The sequence below is a fragment of the Daphnia pulex genome, chromosome 2, assembly GCF_021134715.1.
Source record: "Daphnia pulex isolate KAP4 chromosome 2, ASM2113471v1".
Taxonomy (NCBI): Eukaryota; Metazoa; Arthropoda; class Branchiopoda; order Diplostraca; family Daphniidae; genus Daphnia; species Daphnia pulex.
In genome coordinates this window covers 6,737,488-6,759,916 of record NC_060018.1, presented here as the reverse complement: position 1 = coordinate 6,759,916, position 22,429 = coordinate 6,737,488, and the positions used below count along the sequence as shown (strand labels likewise).

The window sequence follows — 22,429 nt, the reverse complement described above, 5'->3', positions numbered from 1 at the left end:
ATATATATATATAATATTGCCTGTGCTGCTGGACTGCTGGACTGACTGGCGTATTACGTGTACAGCCCAGTATATATCTATATATGCGGGAGGTTCAGTTAGGAGCGAAAGAAAAAAAAGACAACATCAACCCTCCCTCCCAAAAAAAAATAAGCATAACAAAGTGACATCAATAAGTCCTGTGCCGGCTAGACTATGCGTCATCCGCCCTGGCCAAGTATAGACCCCGTCGGCTCTTTTCTCTGTGTTAGCAAAAAAAGAAAGAAAAATAACAAAAATCTGGAAGAAAAACAAAACGCCGTTTGACATCTGCGCCACCGCACCGAAAGAAAAAAGAAGAAACCATTTCTCTTCTCTTTTTCGTCACTATTATATATATGTGCTGCCCGTCTAGAGAGAGAGAGCCGGCCCAAAGGGATCTATAAAAGACAATAAAAAAACGGGAACTCTATCTCTCCAGTCTCCACTGATTTCCTTATGTATTATAAGATATTTCTCTCCGGCTCCTTTTTATATAGACATGGCAGTAGGCGTTTTCTATTCTGCTGGCCGGGGTTTTATCGGTTCTGATCTTATTGGCGACGTTCATTTTCGGGACCGGTCGGGGAAAAAAATTAGGGTTTGGCTATATTGTATATGCTATACGTACGCTGTTTATTGGACTTGAAATGATTCGTTTTTTCTTCCCCCTTCAATCCTTTGTTGGAAGCCATGTTCAATGGAAACATGGCTACACACAACTATTATATGTATACGCAAGAGCTTATTGTTTGACTGAATTTCGAAACACTAAAAATGCTGACGACGACATTTTCGGTGCGGGTCACGATGATATTGTATAAGACTGTTTCTTGTTTTAGGCAATTGCAGCAGAGGAAAATCACGGCTGACACGTTGTACTATAGAACTCTTGTCTGAATTCGTCGGTGACTAAGAACATTGGAGGATTCACGCTCGCTCGTCATAAGCACGTAATAATAAGATTGTCGACGAAAGGTGAAAGAATAAAAAAAAACATTCTATGAGATAAATTGACGTCAAAAGCAATTTGCGATATCTCTTTCATCTCCAATTTCCTGGATTTGATAACCGGAATAATAAGTGGATATAGTTTAATGCCGCTATTTATAAGAAAATTTTGATATTGGACATATTAACCTTCCGAATCATCTTTCAATCGCTATAGAGTGCTGATTGTGTTCTTTCATTATTTTCTCCAAATGAAATTTCGACAGACTGAAGATATTTTTAGAAAGGTATAGCGAAAAAAGAAACAATTGAATTAAATGAAATCAAACCATTATCGTGTTAAGTCTACTGTTATGCAAGGGTCTATTGCCGCCGTTATTGTCGTCCACGAAACTTGATTGCGTTATTGTTTTAAAAATAACTATCGTAAATCAATCAAAACATTTTTTGTGATCGATATTGCATTGATTGTTTCCCAGAATAATTGCGTGAATTAACGCATAAATTGCCGATGTATAACAACGTTACTGCAAACAATAAAATCAGTTTGAAAATAAAAACCGCCTCGTCATTTTCGTTCCAAACGAGTCACAAAAAGTGCAATAATTGATTTCAATGGTTTAAAAATAACCATTCGTTGTTATTTCAAAATCAAATTTTCCCACTAAATTTAATCAGACATAAAATATTTGTGTGTAAAATTCCTTGCATGCATATAGACACGGATATGCGTATATATAAGGAATAGAGATACAATCGTGGACTATACTAGACTCTGAGCTGTGTGCGGGAGTGGCGGTAGAGAGCCGTCCATTTGGTGATTACGCCGGGATGGATCGATTGCAAGTCGCATATCCATTATTACGGCATCCAGACATCCAGCCCTGTGCTGTGCTGTTTGCTGGGCTCGCTGGGGCTCGCTTAAAAGTGATCAATTCCAATTTTCGAATGTCATGTATGTAAGGATATAATCCCGGTCTGCGTATTTTGGCAGGCCGCAATTAAATGAACCGATCATATACTAAGCCGTCAATACATAAACAGGCCCATAAAAGTGAAGAAAAATTCGATTCCTTTTCGTTACAAGAAAAATCAAGAAGGAGGTAAATATAAATTCCTAGAAAAAAGGAAATCGGATAATTAATGGATGGACGTCGCTTATTATATTCACAGCAGTCGTTTCTTGTCGAGTTTAAATTTTTTTATTGGATGATTCATTTACTTCAGTCACTAATTCGGAATCTATACAATAGCATCCGAACATCCGGCTCTATATAGGTAAAATGTCCATTTCAATTTGTATTTGAAAACACAAATGATTGGTGATTAAAAAAAAGAAAAGGCCAAAATATGCCAATAAATCTTTGATGATTATGGCTACAGATATTGCAAATAAATGAAGCAGAAGTCCTGTGTTGATGACCAAAAAAAAACACAACAAAATACACTCATGGGAAGAATGGAAGCGAAACGATTCCGCAAGACAAAAAAGAAAAAAGAGAGACGGCCCTTGGCACACACACACATAATAGCGGGACGGGACTACTAGTTGGCATTTGGGTCCGCGCGCGTTAGATTTCCCGTTTGTTGCGGGAGAACCAATGGGACTGTGTATTTCTCGGCTTGTTCACAGTCGAACAAGTCGGATTGTGCATCCAATGGGAGACGGAATAAGGCGGGATTAGTCGAAAGGAGTTGGGCCGGCGCAGAGCCGCAGAGGGTTCGGCCTCTTTTCTTCATATATCCCCCCCCCTTTTTTTTTATCCACCCACCCACCAACACCACCCACCTCCTTCTCTGTTCGCCCGTTTGTCTTTCGGACACATGAAAAGGACTCACGAATTCCATTTCCACTTCACGTGCACAATTATCACGTCCCTTTTGAGACAAGAAAAAGAAGAAAAGAAAAAAGAAAAATGAAAAATGAAAAATGAAAAAAGAAGATGGACGGAAAAGATTGGGCGTCCGGGTGGGTGTCGGAGAGGCGACCCTCTTCGTGCTCCGTGTCACAACGATGATGTACACCGGCGAGCATACAGATCGAATGGGAGAAAAAGATGGAAGATGAGAGAGGAAAGAAGAAAGAAGAAAGAAAAGAAAAAAGAAGAAGAAATCTAAGCACAAAAGAGAAGGGAGGAAATCGTGGGAAACGGAGAAAAGGCCGCGCGCGCAGTCGGTGCCACTGTAGGAGGTCCAGCTCCTACCGAAGAAGGTGGGCGTGACCGGCAGACGGTTAAGGAGGCCCTCCGATTGGCGCTCGATCGGGGCAGTCCCCCAGCCGGCGAATGGGACGTCCCCTACGGGTGACGGACCCCGCCCCGTCGACTGCTCCTGGGCCAACCTTTTTTCCGTGTGTTTTTTCCCCCCTCTTTGCCAAGGACGGCCAAGGAGACGGATCTGCCTCTCTTTTGCCCCGTTTCGATTCCTGGCCATTTCCTGCGAGTGCCCGCCCTTTCTCGCTTTTGACTCCGGCACTCGGATCGGCTGTGTGGCGCTGCTGCCGGCCCCTTAGCTTTTCTCTCTCTCTCTTCAGTTCCAGTTCCAGTTGTTAGAACATACCTCCGTTTCGGCCGGCCCTCTTCCATCTGCGATTGCCTCTTGTGCACTTCTAGTGGCCAGTCGGACTCTGGACTCAGTCCGAAGCTGTTCGTTCTACTACGTGACTCTTACTCGTTTTTCTCTTTTTGTTTCTGCCATTTCTTCTTTTGACATCAGACAATTGAACCCTCGGCTAGTATTCGTCCATCACCACTGTGACGTGCCACTTCTTGCCAAGTGGAGTGCCCGACAGCTGTGACACTGAAATCAAAAGAAATCGAAAACAACTTTTTGACACAAAAGTGACCAACTTATTCCAAAAAGGGCCGGCTCGTTGATTCACCTGTTAGCCTAGACTGGTTTTTTGTTTTCCGTCACGTGCGTCACATTTCTGATTACATTTTTTAAAATAAGTTATTGCGTTTAGTGCTGTGTTGAGTGATTCGCCCGTGTGACAAGTTCCAGTCTGACAAAGGAAGAAAATAATAAGGCCGTTGGTTAATTTGAAATTTTGTCGTTTGTGAGTGACCCGAGTGGAAGGGAAGTCAGTCAGAGTCGACTGCTGACTTATTTGTTTTTATTGGCTGGACCATCGGTCGAAAAAAAGACGGGCCGGAAAGAATTATTTCACTAGTGGTTGGGGGCGAGAAATGATAACGGCCTCATCGTCGGTCCAGTCGCAAGTGTCGACGGGCAACAAGTTACGCAACTCGCCTCTGTCGTTCAGCATGTCTCTATCGCCCGGCGCAGCCAGTTCTGCTAGTCCGGCTTCATCAGTGGCCGATTCGGCGGCGTCAGGAGTTTCAGGAGCCGGAGCCGGAAGGTCCGCAACGCCCAGTCCCGACCGGAACAACTTGTCGTTGGATCACCGTCGCAGTCCGGTCGGCCGGTCGTCGCATCACTTGGTGGGCGCTGCCGGACACCCGCACGACCTCTCCTCCTACAATCCCATCCGCCGGCCCAGCTCGGCCAACAGTCCGCCCGTCCGCGACAGCCCGCCCAGCCGAGGGGAGGCCAACCTCAACAGCCACTCGGCCGCCCTGCAGGCCTCGCTGTCCGGCTCGCTTCACGGGCCCGGCATGTCGTCGTCCATGTCGTTCGCCGCTCTGCACGCGGCCGCAGCGGCCGCCGCCGCCAACCAGAGCGCCCTGCTCCACGGCAAAGCCGGCCTGCTGGGCGGCATGGGCCCTGGCGTGCCCGTTTCGCTGGCCGGACTGACGGGCATCCCCGGCATGCCGGACGGCTACCACCCGGGCCTCTATCTGGGCCACCCGGCAGCAGCCGCAGCGGCCGCAGCGGCCGCCGCCGCCGCCAACATGCAGAACGCCGAGCGTTCGCTGTACGGGCACGGCCACCACCACGGCGGCCACTCTCACGGGATGCACTCGGGCGGCGGTGGTGGCGGGCACGGCCAGAACAGCCACCACCATCACCACAGCAGCGATCGCTCGCCGTACAGCAGCCACAGTCCGCCGCCCATTTCCAGCACGGACCCGACGGCCAACGAGTGCAAGTTGGTGGACTACCGCAACCAGAAGGTGGCGGCCTTCGTCATCCACGGCGAGACGATGCTGTGCCTGCCGCAGGCCTTTGAGCTCTTCCTCAAGCACCTGGTCGGCGGCCTGCACACCGTCTACACCAAACTCAAGCGGCTGGACATTGTGCCGCTCGTCTGCAACGTCGAGCAGGTCCGCATCCTGCGCGGGCTCGGCGCCATCCAGCCGGGCGTCAACCGCTGCAAGTTGCTCTCCTGCAAGGACTTTGACATCCTCTACAGGGACTGCACCACTGCCAGGTAATCAATCCAAAACTTGACTTACTGATTATTATTTCTTATTTGATATATTTAGTTCCAGCTCTATATAGTCGATTTAAGTCCGGCTAATCATAAATTGAGCGCATAGGCTGACACTTGATTCACGTTCAGAAACGTCTAGCATTTGATTTATGTGTCAGCGAATAATATTAAAAAATAAGAATAAGTTATATAGATAAGAGAGATGATGATGAGATTGTGACCGGTGCGTTGTGCTGCTGGCCTGGCCCATCATCATCTGCTGTGCGTCTCAGCACGAAGTCGTCCCAGAAACCCTTTTCTTTTTTTCGTTTTCTTTTCTTTGATTTCTTTCTCTCCTGTGCTGGACTTTATATTCTTTCTTCTCTTTTCGGGGACGGCCCTTGTTATTAGAGAGACTGCGCGGCATCTCTTTTGGCTGCCCAGCAGTGATCAGATAAGCGCTGAGCCGCGTCCAATATACAGTACATCAACGGACTCTGATTCCGTCCCGATAAATCAAACATCTGCTAATGTGCTCCGGGCGCAATATCATCAGGTCCTTTTTTTTCTCACTTTTTGATTTTTCAAAATTCGAGTCGCCGGCCGAGATAATCTCCCGGCCGCTGGCCCACGATGAGGGGACGACATTTTGCCCCTTTACTATTAGAGATGAGAGAAATGGAAACAGCATCCAGTTGCGATGAGATGGAAATGTCTAACGGTGCATCCGGGCCAGCTTTTTTATTTATTTTATTTTATATTTTAAAATAATAATGTAGTCGTCATGTGCCATCCGATCGGGTGCATATATAGGAGAGAGTTGCCACATGTCGGGATGACGAGAGTCAGCAGAGAGATGGACTGCACAGCACACAGGACGCGGACTTTAATGAGCCGCGGGAAACTGAATCTCTCGTCCCCGTGTGTGTTTATGCAACGAGTTGTGTTTTGTAAGTGCTGGGCTGCCTGGCTGGGCTGGCTGGCTGTTGCTGTTGCTGATGGCTGATGACTGGACGGAACTTGGTTGTCGGTTTTCCGTTATTAGACGATCGCGCTGGAGTTGTGCACAGCACAGTTGTCATGGTGCGCGCCACACGGACGTCATCCGGCTGGCCAACTATATAGAATTACCTGATATCTTCTTAGTCACAGCACACAGAGTTGTGCGCCCTGTGCGTGTGTGTTTCTTGTCTCCCTCAATTTCACGACTTGCGACTCTCCATATGTACATATAGACGCGTCTCCAACCCCGTCCCGTCTGTATATATTTAGATAAATGGACACGTAGATATATACAGCCACCCTCTTCCACCTACTAGTCCCGGCCCGGTCTCTATTGGACTCTGGTTTCAAATAAACCACCGGCCCCCCGTCCGTCTCTCTCTCTATACACAACCAGTAAGGGGAAAAGTAGAAGTAGAAGAAGAAGAAGTGGGGTGGATATATAAATGTCCCGGCTCGTGTGTGTGTGTGTTGTGTTGTTAGAGTAGCAATCCGGTTTTTCGACGCTCTTTGTAAAATGATGGGGGGGGGGGGAATAAGGAAGAAGAGATGTGTGAGTGGGAATGACTAGCAGTCGTCGGCTTCTGCTGCTTTTGGTTTATATATTATATGAAAAAAAGGGGGGGGGGGATAGAAACGTACTACGGCGGATTAAGATGAAAAATTTCCGCCCGGAATTGGCTCATTTCTCTCGATCGAGTTGCTGTTGTTGCCCTTTTATATGAAACGCTTAGAACATGTGCGCTAGATTTTTTTTCTTATTTATTTAGACCTCTCCCTCCCCTTTTCCCTATGTAGATTATACGACCGCACAGATATATACGTGTGTGTGTACGTGTTGTTGGCCCTTTTTTTTCTGGTTTGTTTGTTGTTGTTGTTGTTGTCGGTTATTCTTTTTCATTAAAAAAAAAAGCCGCGGTATTATATGTAAAGAAAGAAAAAAAGGGGTGTAGCCCGGCATTAGCGAAGAAGTAGATCAGAGAGAAAAAGAAAGGGAATATATAATAATAATAATAATAATAATAATAATAACCCCGCGGAGAAGGAAAAACTTCACATCTATAAGTCAGGTTTAATCAAAAGTGTACAACGGAAACGAAAAGAAAAAAGATGCTTGATATTATATCAACAACATTATTTTTTTTTTCTTCTTTTTTCATATTGCGCAAAGGCCTAATCAATGCTGGAATTTTTCCCATTACATTGAGGAGGAAGGAAGTTATAATATTTATATCGAATACAACGCAGCTATCAGAAATTCAGATATTAGTTATATTTACCGGTGGGAATAGTAAAACCGTTGGGTTATTCGCCGAGCGACGAGAGATGAAGTTGCTGGTAATATCTCCCTTGGACGATGACAATGTCGGTGATTTGATCAAGTCGGACGTCGTCGTCTACATCGTCCGCCCGTTGTTTCATATTAGATGGAACACACTGAAGGAAAACCTGTGTGTTTCCATCCCCAGTCTCTCTAAGTTGATTATGAATGAAAACTGATATATAGTATAGTCCATTATACAGGGGGGGTTAGAGAGACGAGGAGCAGATAGGCTATAGTAGAACAATTTGATTATGACTCGATATATACCGGCGTAGTAGATATATGCACGAGGAAGGAGGGAGGATGTAACTAGGCGAAGAGATGTTAAGAGGGAGGGGAGGGGGAGATAGGAGGAGCGTCGATAGCTCAGATTCTCCAGCAGTAGCCCAGCTCAATTACCCAGTAATTAATAATTGGGTTGTTGTCAATTAGAATACTCTCTTCAGTTCAGCGCCCGTTTCTCCCGTCTCTATCTTCTTCTTCTTGGATACGGACGCGGACGGACGGATGGACGGACGACTAGATAGATTTCCTCTCAGCAGCGTCGCTGGGCTGGCCCAGCTGCTCGTCTCCCCCGGAAAACTGTTGAAACGTATACAGCAGCACAATCAGTCCAGTGCGCTCTTATGTATACGCTAATTTAGTTTCATCTTCTTCTGACAACCAAACAACAAAAGGCCAGCATCCGTCCGACATGTCAACTGCCAATAACAGCACAGCATCTTCCTTCCTTAGCAACTTGGCGCTTTTATACACTACGAATAGATGCTGCTGCTGCTGGCCGGCAACGAATTATTTATATAGGCCACTTGCAATTCTTTTTATTTGTTCCTGACTGGACAGCCGTTTTTGAAACAGAATTTCAGGTGTGCAAGGCCGCGTTAAATAAAAAGCCGTTTGTTTCCCCGTCCGTTCCGTGTATGACGGCCATCATCTAACCCAAAACACGTCCGTTTTCGAAATAGAATAACACTCCTGTATATAGCTCCTCCCTCCGCCGTTTTCTTCTTCCCGCAGCTTTTTGGTCGACCGCAAAAGTTTATAGGCAATACGGTCGCCGTTTTCTTCTTCTTGTGTTGGCTTGTTTTTATTTTTATTTTTCTCTCATCGTCGGTGGTGGCAGAGCCGTGGAAAAGAAGAGAAGCGATGAGAGACACACTCGGATATGTCCAGCTAGCAGAGGAAATGTGTATAATATATGAATGATCTTAATCACGGGCTTTACGGTCTGTACTACTACTGCTACTGCTATAGTGTGTTTTCATTTATATTATTCTCTCTTTTTTTCTCTTTTTCGTTGTTTCGTTCATTGTCTTTAATGACCGACATGCCATCCAGTCGGGAAACATGTTGGATAATAGCCCCGGTAGCGCCTCTCTCGCGTGTATATGCGTGCGTACATGTCTACAGGACATGTCTCTCCAACACACAGCACCTATATGTGGTGGACTATATATAAGAAAAGAAAAGAAGAAGAGGGGAAGTGCGTCTACATATAATAGGAGGTGTCTGTGTGAATAGGCGCATTAGGAGGGGCGACTATACACTGGCGGCTGCCGATGGCCGAGAGAATCAGACAGGAACTGGGCGATATTAGCTCCTGCTGCTGCTGCTGGTTATTAGTCGAAACGCGATGGAGAGCTGAGAGAGAAAGAAATGCTGGGGTGGGGGGGAAGTGTGGTCATTTCACATTTTGTGTTTGATCGGCTCGTTAAAAGATATACACAGCATATAACACTCGACGAATAAAAACGATATCTATGAAAAAGGCCGAGCCGAAATGGCCATCGTCAAAACAACACAAAAACAAAAAACTAAATAAATGTGTGTGTGCACCTTTTAATTCCACTGTGGGGGTTTTTCTCTCTCGCGCAATTCGAGAAGGTGTTTTGTACGTGTGTGCTCTGGCTGTTGCCTTTTCCAGGATTCCAATAAAAATAAAACGGGAAAATAAAAACGAACATTAAAAAAGAAAGAAAAAGAAATGATGTAATAGCGCCAACAACAGAATAAAAAAAGAAAAAACCCGACTTGATTAGTATTTAACCGGGGACTTTTTTTTTCCAAAATGCCAAACGCAGAGAAGCCCAGTCAAAGCCAAAAAGTGCACAACTGCGGTATAAATTGTGCGAGAAAGAATGACAAAATAAGATGGAGAAAATGTGATTTTCTTCTTTTATTTTTGAAAGACTTCCCTACTATGATACGTCTCTTTGACAGGTTTAAAAAATCAAAAAGATATATAGACTGCTGTGCTGATGTATACAGGCAATAAGACTTGCGTCAGAACACTGACGAATCCAATGACATTAGCGGCTCCCGCTTGCCGATGACGACAAAGTGTTCCATCACAGCCAACTCTCTCTCTCGTCTCTCTCTCTTTTGTCAAAAGGCTTATATAGAAGCGTGTGCAAAGATCATCTGAGAATCACGTCGAGCTGCGTATATATATAGTATTATTTATCGGCGCCCATTATACGTCTCGATTTATTTATAGATGTGCAGTGAGCATCACCGCTCTTTTCGTTTCGAAAAAAAAAAGATTAGCCATTTTGTTATAAAGAAAGAAGAAGATGATGACTTGTAACAGCTCTATACACCAAATATAACGACTGATATTCCCGACAAAGAATATTATATCAATCGTGAAAAAACTCTTTTCCATCCATCTCTTTTTTTTTCTTTTTATTCCGGTGGGGTTGAAATGAATAAAAAGTATGACACTGCGCAATATCATCGATTTTTCTTTTTCTTTTCGGCTTCGCTTGTGTGTGACCTGCCTCTTGTTTCTGCGTTTTGTATATATCTCGATGACTTTGTGGGCCTTGCAGAGCGAGAACCCGACACAAAATGAAGAAAAAAGTGGTAGATTAGATGGATAGATAGAATAGGAGAGCTGAGTGACAATTCATCGGGTTCATTTCACTACATCGCCGGGTTTTTTATTTTAATTTTAGCCCTGGCGACGGTTGGAGGGTTGGGAATAAATCGTCACCCGATGACTTGCAACATGTCAACATGGCCCCGGTGAATAAAAAGAACCGAAAGGCTACCGGAGAAGAAAAATAAAAAAGAGCTAAACTTGATGTGTTGGGAGAATTGAAAGAAGAACTTTTTTGAGGGGGGAGAGAGATACCATAGGGTAAAAAGGGGGGGAAAATGAAAAAGTTGTAATGAATTAAATAGAAAAAGAAAAAGATAAAAGAAATAACCACTTCTAGTCGAGTATGACGACAATATCTCGCCCTTATTGGGAGAGAAAATGTCATAATCACGCCGGACCCCCCCACACACGTACACACACACAAAAAAAAGGAAGGAGTTTGTATATAAGAGGGGCGGAGTTTGTTGGCTGGCTGCTGGCGGCGCGCGCGCGCTTGCTCGCCGGCGTACATCGCACAATGTCAATCCGGCCCAGTCATCACGGCCGAATCAAAAATACAAAAAAAGAAAAGAAACACGGTTGGCTTTTTTTTTCTCTTGCGTCGCCATTGAAGTGTGCAAGCACATCACGCAACAACTCTTCTACCTCTCCGACTTTATTATGTAAACCTATACAAACATTCATCGATCATGTCACCAGGGTTTCATATCAAGAAAGAAAGTTATATCTAGCTCCTCCTCCTATATAATATGCAGAGACAGATGTCGAATCTATCGTTTCGACCGTTTTGAGCCAACTATTTCCGTTTCATCTCCCATCTGAATTGCGCAAAAAAATATAGGAAAGAATAAAAGATGAGGTTCTACAATAAAAAAAAGGGAAACTATTCGATTCCGACATTTTTTGGTTGTGTTTCAGAATCTATGAGAATTTCTCATTCCCCCCGATTCCACGTATAACTGGCAAGAGGGTGGGGGGAGAGCCCACGTATGATAATAATATAATGAAATAAAATAGAAGAGGGAAGAAGAAGAAGAAAAAAAACGAAATGGAAACCGACGAGAGAGGGAGAAGGCCGCGCATGAAAGAAAAGAATAAAGAAACAGAATCCCTATTGGCACATTTATATCTCTCTTTCTCTCTACGTGTGTGTGTGTGTATAGAGTGTGATTGATATATGGCAATATCAAGTCACTGGTGAAGATGGATGAGATGTGGCCCCAGCATATACGTATACATCCAGGGGTGGTCTCACGGCGATCCGGGAAGAGCAAAACCGATTTTCCCTTTTTTATATTTTGATTTTTTTGTGCCGATTTTCAAATATATAAAATACAAAAAGGTTGTGCGCGGGCGCAACACTCTCATCTGTCATTTTTTGGGGGGACGAATAACACACGTCGGAATATGTTTGAAATAGAAAGACGGATCATCATCGCCGAGCGCGGCCGATGACATCACAAAGCGGACGACCCATTTCATTTCCTTCCGATTATTCACAAAAATTGTCATCGCCCTCGACGTGATACGAGTCTCAACTCTAAACGCCCGGCGTTCAACTTTTGAATGTGTTTGTGTGTGAGAGTTGGAGCGAGTCCCATTCCATCACCACGGCGCCTTATAAAGAAATTTGTGAAGCAACAACGCTCAAGTGAGGGAAAAAGAGACAAGACAAGTCTTCTGACGGAATATCTAACCAAAGTGGAGAAAAAGAAAAAGAAAAAGAACCGGCACACATCTTGAAGATTTATGTCGACACGACCCTCCAATTAGGGGGAGGTGGATGGATGGGAGGGAGAGTCTCTATACGTTCTATATCCCCGTATATACACCGCCAGCACACACCGCCACACAAGAGCCCAAAAGAAGAAGAAGAAGAACAAGAGAAATAGACATGGAAATGCAACAGCAACAGCCCAGTCGCTCTTCATTTCCAAATGGAAACAAAAAGGCGGAGGAGGAGGACGATAGAAAAGTGAAGGAATAAGACAAAAGAAAATCATCTACACAGCACGACGAAGAAAGAAAGAAAGAAAAGAAAGAAAAGAAAGAATATAATATTAATATTATTGGGAAACATGCAGACACACATTGCTGGCATTCCTCGGCGTGTGCCGAGAGTCGATCGAGAAAAATCACAGACGCTCCAGCGCAAAAGGGCCCCTTTCTTATTTCTTCCAACAGTTTTTTTTTCGTTCAGAACAAAAGACCCGAGCAGAGAGAATATAAAGAAGAAGAAGAAAAAAAACCGAGTGATAATATACAGACGCCTTGTGCTTAGACAACAACAATGAGGCTGGCCGACTAGCAGCAGCGCAGCACAGCACAGCGCTCACGTATATATAGACAAGAACAACAACACAACCAGCCAAACATATCTTGAGCCTATATCTCGGCTATTTATACATACACATATTTAGATATATGAAAAAGGGGATACATATAATCTAACATAAAGTGTGTGAGTATAGACAGCAGAGAAGGGGGGAGGAGGAGGTTGACCGTTCGGGATAAATCATAACCGCGTGCCGGGAAATTTAAAACAAGAAAGAAAAGAAAAGAAAAGAAAAGAGCGGATGGGGGAAATGCCTAAATGACCGCTCATCATAGTCTTTTGTCTGTTCGTCGTTGTTAGGCAATTCAAAAGAGAGTTGGGCTGAGTATTGTTTCTCTGTGTGTGTGATACGTGTGTGCTGGGCGACCCTGCAGGGCCCTGCTGTAATGGGTGGGAGGAGGGATTGGCGAGAGGTCGAGGTCCCCATCCGAGCATATAGAGGCACAATGGAGAGCTTGTATATACATGATTCTGTATAGATGGCTGTATACAATTCTGTTTACGACTCGTCATCATTTCTAATATTGCCCTTAGTTTTGCTATTGAACATTCGGCCCTTTTCATTATTTCTTCTCTCTCCAATCGAGTGAGCACAGATGAAATCCTATCGTGAATGCCCATTTAAACGAACGTTGGCAATAGACAAACCAAATCACCAAAGCAGGTATAACAACACAAAGAAAGAAAAGGTCGAATAAGAAAAATATCAAGAAAGTCTCTCACGCGTATGGGATTGAGATAGACGCAAGAGTCTCACCTCTCTCCTAATAGACCCCGAAGAACTCTCAATAGTCCCCCCACCACCACCACCACCACCCACATATCTATCCGTCTGGGGCCCTTTGCAGCAGTCCCCTCTTATTCTCTTGAGAGCGAGAGAAGAAGAAGAATCCAACCATCGCCTCGCATTATTGTTGGCAATTAAAAACCGGTTACAAATGGGCTGTGTGAGTTGCTGGGACCCCTTCTTCTTCTTCTTTTCTTCGATCTGTTCGTCTATGGACGCACAAAAGGCCTCCACACTCGTTTTTGTTCTTTTGTTTTCAAACGTGAACTCTCTCTCATTCCAATGTCTTTTCTTTTTATTTTTCTGATTGTTCAAAGAAGAAAATCAAAAGAAAAAGAACAGAACGAGAAAAAGAGATGCTTAAAACAGCCGCCAAGTCCTGTCGAAATTCATCAACATTTTTTCGCTTCTTTCTGCTGTGCCGGCCGGCCGGCCGGCCGGCCGCGGCGTCATGTTTCCAGCTTTTGATTTTATTTCTCTTCTTGCTGTTGGCCAGCCAATCCAGGAGACTCTGGTATCGCAGTAGGATATCGACAGCCCCCCCTTTACGGAATTGTTGTTTAAATAGTGTGAATATCAGTGGAAACAGGTTCGACTTGACTCTCTGCGCTAGGAGAAAATCTCGGGCGACAAAAGTGTGTGTGTGTGAGGACCAGTCCAGCGGCCAGCAGCTCCACCTCTCGATGGAAGCGGTTCGGATCGACCGATAACGCTGTCCGCGACCCGGATGAAATAAATAACCAAATCAAAATGTGTGTGTCTCACCAACACAACACACCATGATGAGAGAGTATAGAGTCTGACAAAACAAAGAAATCTCTTATTATTTTTTTCCCCTTTTCGCTCCTTTTGGCTGGAAACACGTCTGCTGGCCAAGCCGCATACTTTTATGTTTATCCAATTGACGGCAAGAGATTTTTTTATTTTCATTTTTTGTCGTGACAGTCTCAATCGAACAATGGGAGAAAGGCGAATATATAATTTCAGATGGACTACATAATAGTGAGAAAGAAATCTGGACGTCCGCATCACTAGCTAACCGTCGTCGAGCTTTTATTTGTCCAGCAACAGCAGCAGCAGCAGGGGGAGGTAGACGTTAGATTTGATATATTCCCAGCATCATCACTTTTCCTCTTTTTCGTTCTCGAGAAAACGGTAGCTGATGTAACGGGACGATATACATGGAAGAGGGGGGGGGGGATATGTCTATAAGAAATACAAAAAAAAATCAGACCGAAAGAACACGAAAAGAAGAAGAGAAATAAAAAATGTCCAAAATGAAAGAAACTTTTCTTTTTTGTCCAGTTGTTGAATCTCGCGTGCATATCCAACCGCCCTGCTGCTGTCCCGTCCGAATATGTGTACAAGTTCGTATAGCGCGCAGAAATTTTCTCACGATGCCCAGCAGTCTCTGTTTTTTTTTGTGTCATATAGGGGGTCCCACACGGAAATATTCTATAAAACCAATGAACAACAAAAAAGGGAATAGTTACATTTTTTGGGGAAGAAAAGAAAAAAGCGCTATGCATTGCGTACATATCAAAAGAAAACGGGCGTGGTGTTATATGTACCCTCCACCTTCCGATGGATAGAGACCAGAAAAAAACACATCCAAAAAGTTGCATCTGGCGATCGTGAAGGAAAGTAAAAAAATCCAACAGTTTTTGGGGTGAAAAAGTGGGAAAATGTTGTCGTTTTTTTCTTTCGTTATTTGTTCTCTTTGACGTAACGTGTAGACGCTGTGGGCTTTGACACACACGGGGAGAGAGAGGGAGAGACCTGGCTGGGAACCGGAACCCCCCCTCCTACCCTCGATAAGTAATAATAAATAAATAGACGCACACACAAAAAAATAGAGGAGATTCCATCAAAGGGCGACGCATAGTTTTTTTTTTTTTTCACGTGTGCATATGTGATTCGACGTGTATGTAAACTATGTATATAGGGGGGGAAGAAACGTTATCGCAATTGTGTGTGTCATTTTGCCTATCGGAAATTCCCAAGAATTTCTCCTCGTCTCGACACTTTTTATTTTCCTATGGGAAAATGGCCCAGCAAAAAGTAAAAAAAAATTTTTTTTTTTTCTATTTGATTCGTTTCTTTGTTTTGCGTTTATTCACGGGGTTTGTTCGCATCGGGCCAGATGTGCTCTCATCTCCAAATCTTATTCGGACTTTTGAATAAATATTTTTTCCGTCTTTCTAGTTTCTATCTTGCATATTTATTGTGGGATATATAAGCGCTTTAAAAAAATAAAAGAGAAATAAAAGGAGGAAACCCGAAAGTGTATGGGGGCCATTTGGCTGGGTCTCTTGTATATACGCCATTCAACTGAAGCTGTCATTCCCTCCAATGATGGATCGTCCCTCCGTGTTACCACGGCGGTTTTAATTAGTCGGGCAGGGACACATTGAGCGACAGCATTGAAAAAAAGAAAGATAAATCTAATAAGTATATATACAGCTTTTGGTTACACACCAAAATCAAGTTTAAAAACTAAATTCCAATCCCAAATCGGTTTGAACGAAATTATTATGATTATTTCTTTTTCGTCGATTTCATTTGATTTTGTTGTGAAAAATTCCGGTTGAAGTAGATCTACACATAGAGAGAGACAGACACGTGGCTTATAATAAAAAAAATATTCAAACTGGGTGATGCTGAGAGAGAAAAGATTGAAATAAGCACAAAGGTTTTTTCTCTCTCAATTTTTATGTTTTCCTTTTGGAGATCTTTTTTTCTTTTTCCCTTTGGCCATTGATTGGTGTCATCGGAAAAGTTATTTGAATGGTCGGATCCCCCCCTTTGCTCGCGGGTGGTGCATCAAAGCATTGAATACAACTATGCAAATCACATGCATTCCTGCCTTGTGATGCGCTAGCTGCTGCTGCTGCTGCTGCTGCTGCTTATTTTTCTTTCCCTATCGATTGCGTCTGCCGTTGTGCGGTTGATCGCATTGAACCAGCCAAAGGAAAAGTCGAGAGTATACAGACGCAGCAGTGGCTTTGTTGGCAAGCCACTCGCTTCTCACAAATTCACAACTACACAACAATCAAACTTGAAAAAACATCAAAGGGGAAATCAGATTCGAGTAGCAGCGGCCTCTTATTCTTTTGGGGTTTTTTCTTTTATCTTTGGTTTCTCTCGATCTTCTCTTTTCACTTGATTCCATTTGCCTTCTCCCTCTTGTATAGATAGCTATCGCGCCCACGCGCGCCGCCATATATCTAATTACAATCGATATGCATAGATTCCACTTCTTGTCATTGGTATGCTGTTTCTCTATTCTCTGATTGGCTCTGATAAGGCCATCAGCTTCCCTCTTCAGTCGACGCTTATTTAACCTTTTATACATCATCATCCACTTGTGTGCGTATATACAGTTTGTCTCGGCCATATGTTGTCGTTATATAACGGACTGACGCTCAGTGTCCATTCCGTGAAAAGCCCCGGAGGGACGAGAGATTCAAAAGGATTTATTTTTTTAAGGAATATGGAATTAAATATTGAATTCATCACGGGGGAAAAGGAGACGACGAAATGGCTGCGAGGCGTTAAATGTCGAACGAAGAAAGAAAGAAAGAAAGAGGGGTTGGAATATACATATTATGTACATGCCGTAGAGAGATGGAAGGATTAAATAAAAGAGCTGCCCCCATAATATCATCTCAATATTACGGAGTCTATTAGTTGATTCGGCCCTCGCCTTTTTCACGGATAGACACCGAGACGGGGCGCTCATATAGTGTATTATATAAGAGCAAGCTCGCAGGCATCTCCTCTATACATGCATGTACATATGAGCACAGACACAGACACACACACACACAGCACACACGACCATCATGTCGGATTGCATTACATCCATTAGCCTCTTTGTTTTTCATCTCCATTCGCAGCGCTCCCGGTTTTTCCTCGTTTTTCTCTTTTTATGGCCAGCAGCAGCACCGGCGAATGGCACACACACACACAAGGAAAACCAAAAAGGATCGGGGGCGGAGGCAGCAGATATATAGACGGCCGTTGCTGGTTCATTTCTTTTTTGGGGTCGTCGCCGGACCTGTTGCCCAGCACCAACCATCAACCAGTACAGCAGACGTTAGAGTTTAGTTATTTGACAAAATAAGGCGACAGGCAATTCTTCAAGTACCGCAAGAAAAAGAAAAAGAAATTGACAAATTGGAAAATGTAGAGCAAAGTCCGTTTCGTTTTTATTTTTATATAGACGGGCACGAATTTCAATGGATCACGAAGCTGCTGGTTGTTGTTATGTGCCAGCCAGTGTCGGGTGTGCGCGCATAGTGCAGTAGTCGCTTGTCATTTCTATTGTCAAATGAAAGAAAAAGGCAAACCGAATGCCATTTGTCATATTTTTTTGTTTTCTCGTCCCCCCCTGTCAAAAATTCACTGGGCAGCGCACGGCTGCTCCTGGACTATGTGCCGGCCCACATATTCGGCTCCCCCCTCGATAGAAATAATGATCTTTGCCGGGGCTAAATGGTGAAACAACATGACACATGTCCGTCTACAATATGTGCACGCACACACAGTGGGATAAACCGAAAAAAAAAAAGAAAAAAGTGAAAAAATGGAAAAATAGAAAAACAAAATGTTATAAATATAAGCGCGGTCTCGTGCCGGCCTACGGCGCGGCAACCCAAATGGTCAATATCTGAGTTCTTTTCTTTTCTCCCTTATTTTTCCCCATTGTGTCTCTGATTAATAGCAAACAACACACACAGCACAGCACAGCACAGCACAGAGGAGAGCCGGGCAGCTCAAACATTGTCCTGGGAGTTATATATCGAATATAGCCGCAGACACGTATACCCACATCAACACACCTTTATGTGTGTATAGCTAGACTCTAGACTGCTGGGCTGTGTGTGTATGTGTGTGTGTGTAAAGTGGCATTATGTAACCGAAAAGGAGCCCTTTTTGTACGAGCGCTGCTGCTGCCTATCCGTTTACCATCCGAGTTATTTGAATTTGCTGTTTCACCTTTTTTCCCTCGGCGCCGGTGACAGAAAAGAGTCAAAGGGACCTGTTAGATGTCGTCGTCCTCTTCGGCAATTGCACTGCGGCCACGGGATTTATGTTCAATACGCACAGCAACAAACAGCAGCAGCGACACAGTGCATGTAAACATATAACTTCCAATCTTTTTTTTTCTCCTCTTTTTTCCTTATGCATTTCGGGTTATCCTCATTCCGTCAGGCGCACTCCGACTTCCTCTCTCTCTCTGCTTATATTCCATTCGAATCCGAACATGTCGGGTCGGGAGGGGGGGGGGCTCTTTATACAGATAGTTTAGGCCCGAGGTAGTTGGATTGTGAACTGCATTCATCCAATTTCTTTGTAAATGCGCGCAACCCGCGCTTCAATAAGCTCAACTTTATTTGCTAGATATTATGTAGGAGCCAGGCAGCTCCCGAGAGGGGGGGGGAAGCAAAGGCAGTTAGAGGTAGAGAGAAAAAAGGGTATAGAGTAGCAATGGATATGTATTAGGGCGTCTAAATAAATCTCTATATGATATTAGAAGCGCAACAAGGTAAACAGCCAACGCGGCATCAAAAACTCTGGAGAAAAAAAAAAAATGAAAAATCAATTGGTTTGGGTGGGTGTAGGTATAGGGCGCTCATATGGAGAAAGCAGCCGAGCGTCGTTTTCAAAACTCCCGGCTCGTTATTATATATATATATGTACATAGTACTACTACTCCTCTTTTCTTTTTTTCCTGAGCACTGTTGATTGTTGTCGGTGTAGTAGTTGTACAGGAGTTGTTCAGTAGTGGCGACCCCTTTTTTTTTCGTCGGAGCTCTTTGTGGAAACATGGCGCTCATTTGATGAGGTTTGAATCCATTTCCCTTCTGAGACCGGACTCTCTCCCCCCACCTTCCTCTTTCATTCCCGCCCCATACCTACACGCATTACGCACTAGGAACAGCAGCAGCTAGGGAAAATATATATAAAAGGGGAACAGAGCTATTACGACGACTACTACTACACTTTAGCTATTGAAGGAAATCAACGTCCATAATAGACTCAAAAAATAAAAATAAAATAAAAATGGAAAAAAAGGAAAAGAAATGAACGTGTGTAAGACGGTGGCGGCGCACTTTTGAGAGTCAACAAAGTCAATCAGATAACAAAACCAAATGAAAGAGGAATTGAGGGCGGGCAACAAGAAAAGCTACTAGTAACTCTCGGCTGTACTTCACCGGTCTAAGCGCTTATAAGAAAAGTTTTTTTGATCAGAGAGGGACACGGCAGTACAGCGCAAATAGCTAAATGGGTTCGACTCTATATGAACTTATGGAATAAATATTCACTGCGCTTTGCTGCCTTTTTCTCGGATGATTATTTGTGATGTGTCTATTGCTCGTTCCCATCCGCATTCGGTCCCACTTTTTTTTCTTCTTTCCCCCCTTAACTAAAAAGCAGCAACACACACACACACAGAGAGAGAACACATTGACGTAAGGATAGCAATTATCCATTTCTTTTCATCGGAGAAAAAGTTGCCTCTTTTTCTTTTCGGCCCGGTCTGTTTTTTATTTTATTTCTTTTTCCCCTGGCTGCCCATTGAATATAATAAGAAGGAACCCGGTTTCTTCTTTCTTTCTTTCTTTTTTTTCTTTCCGATCTATTGTGTGTTATTTATTTTATATATGCCGCCCGTGTGTGTGTGTGTGTGTGTCTCTGCTGCGCGTCGTGTCGCCAGCAAAAGCAAATGATGTGCTGTCTGTCATCCGATGAATAGTCGTCGGACGAAAAATAAAAAAGAAGAATATAAAGATACAACAACGCTGCTGGCCCCCCTCTGGCTGTTGATTCCCTTAGACACAATCTAATACGTCTATATTGACGCGTATATGCAAATTAATTGATTTGCCTGTGTGCGCTGCGCCTCCTCCCGCGCTCTCTCTATACGGTACTAGACGCCGGTATAAATATATTCGACGAATCATCCTTCAATAACAAACTCCCTCGATCAAAATCCTATTCTTCTTCCGCATCCCCCACCCCCTCTTCTTTCTATTTCCCCCATGTAACCGAACGAGAGAATATAAAAGAGATAGAGAATCCATTGATTGCGCAAGAGAGTCCTAGTCTTATTCTTCCTCTTTTTTATTTATTTTTATTTGGGTTCCCTTTCGATCTGTTGGACGCTTTTGAAACATTCGGGTTGGGTGTATCATTTGTTTTGTAACATTGTGGGGCTCCCGTGAAACGTTAGACTATACACACACACACACACACACATCTTATATTCTTATTATTTCGCTCTGCTATACACTTTTGCGCACCCCCTGTGTGTGATGGCCGGAGCGCGAGCTAGCGCTCTCCTTTTTTTCTTTCCCGTTCTCTCCTATATTTGGAAATGTGTTTGTGTGTGTACGGAACTATTGATGGGAAACTATTGTCTCGCTCAGACTTATGATATGACTATAGAGTTTCGGTTGTTTTTTGTTTCTTTTTGTTTGTTGTTGTTTGCTGGAAAGTGCCGAATGTCGTGCCTGGCTCGTATTAAAAACCGAAAGGGGGAACTGCTGGGGGGAGAGAGCGTTCGATGGTCCCATTTGAACTCGACAAGGGAAATGTCTGAAAAGTTGGTCAAATAATGAGGAACTAGCTGGAGCGGGGAGTCAATCAAGAATATAAGAAGGGAGTTATATGTAGCTTAGCAAGAGCGAGCTATCCGGGGAAAGCGGAATCGTAGATTTCCATATCTTTTCCTGTTCTTATTGATGGATGAAGTTCACACACAAGTTCTCTCGCCAAGGGGCGACTAATGCAGCAACTCGAGAAGAGGAGAGAGAAAACTGACTAAACGAGTACACCACGCTCAATTGATCATCCTGTTTTTTTGTTTTTCTATTATCGCACCAATCCGAAACAAACGCCATTGTTATATGCTGGCAACTATATAATATACAATCCTTTGATTCCATCATTTCCAGTTTTTCTTTTCTTTTTTCTTTTTATAAAATCATTTTTTTTTTCATTTTTATATTTTTATTTTTATTCTCCGACGATGAATCGATCTCAATCCGGTTCGATTGAAGTCACCTTTTTGATGAAGAGAACTACTAGAGACATATATAGGATCGATTGGGTCCCAATAATAAGTTGATGACCCGCACGAAATGGACTCGATATTATAGGGCCGGGCCGGGCCGGGCGCTCGGACCGGATTGTTTTTTTCCCCCCCACCACCACATCAACCGATCCGTTTCGGCTTGTTTTTCCTTTTCTCTCTCTCTCTCTCTCCCCTTCGCCTTTTTTTCCAGCGTTCAATCTTCATCTTTCTTTACTTTGGCTATCGGACGTATAAAACGCTGTCCAGCTGTCTGCACGCGGCGCGGGCACAGCACAGCCATCAGATGAAAATAAGGAGCAGCTATATAGAGCTCTTCTTTCTTTCCCTATTTCTTTTTCTTTTTTTCCTGCTGCTCGTAAATCGCCCTCGCCCAGCTTTTACCTGCTGATTGTGAATTAGCGGGGCCATATCTATACTGGGGCAATCAGTTCCATGTACACTTCAAACTGGAGAGAAATCCCCCAAACGTTGGGAAAAGCCAAAAAAGGTGGCTGGCCATTTGACGCACCGAAAGAATTGAGTGATGTATTGAGTGGCAGCCAGTGAAAGAAAAGGCCGAGTTATAATAAGTTTCTCTATTTCTATTCCTATCGCAGAGTCTCTACATACGTATATATACCCCCCTATCAATAGTATATAAGAAGAAGAGGCCTATTATCCATTTAGACTTGCCTCCATCAAGTGTCGATGAGGTACACAGATGAGAGGA

The 22,429-nt window shown here is 43.8% G+C and overlaps 1 protein-coding gene across 4 annotated transcripts in view; it reads left to right on the top strand.

Moving 5' to 3' along the window:
- The first annotated feature begins 3,334 nt into the window (after window positions 1-3,334).
- LOC124207367 overlaps window positions 3,335-22,429 on the top strand; it is a 48,422-nt gene continuing 29,327 nt past the window's right edge. For 2 of the 4 annotated variants that reach the window (XM_046604782.1, XM_046604771.1), the window contains exon 1: window positions 3,500-5,302. In XM_046604782.1, coding sequence (XP_046460738.1) covers window positions 4,158-5,302 — 1,145 coding nt within the window. In that variant the 5' untranslated portion in view covers window positions 3,500-4,157. Of the gene's footprint in view, window positions 5,303-22,429 lie in introns of all 4 variants that reach the window. The other 2 variants (XM_046604791.1, XM_046604800.1) reach the window with 2 other exon arrangements.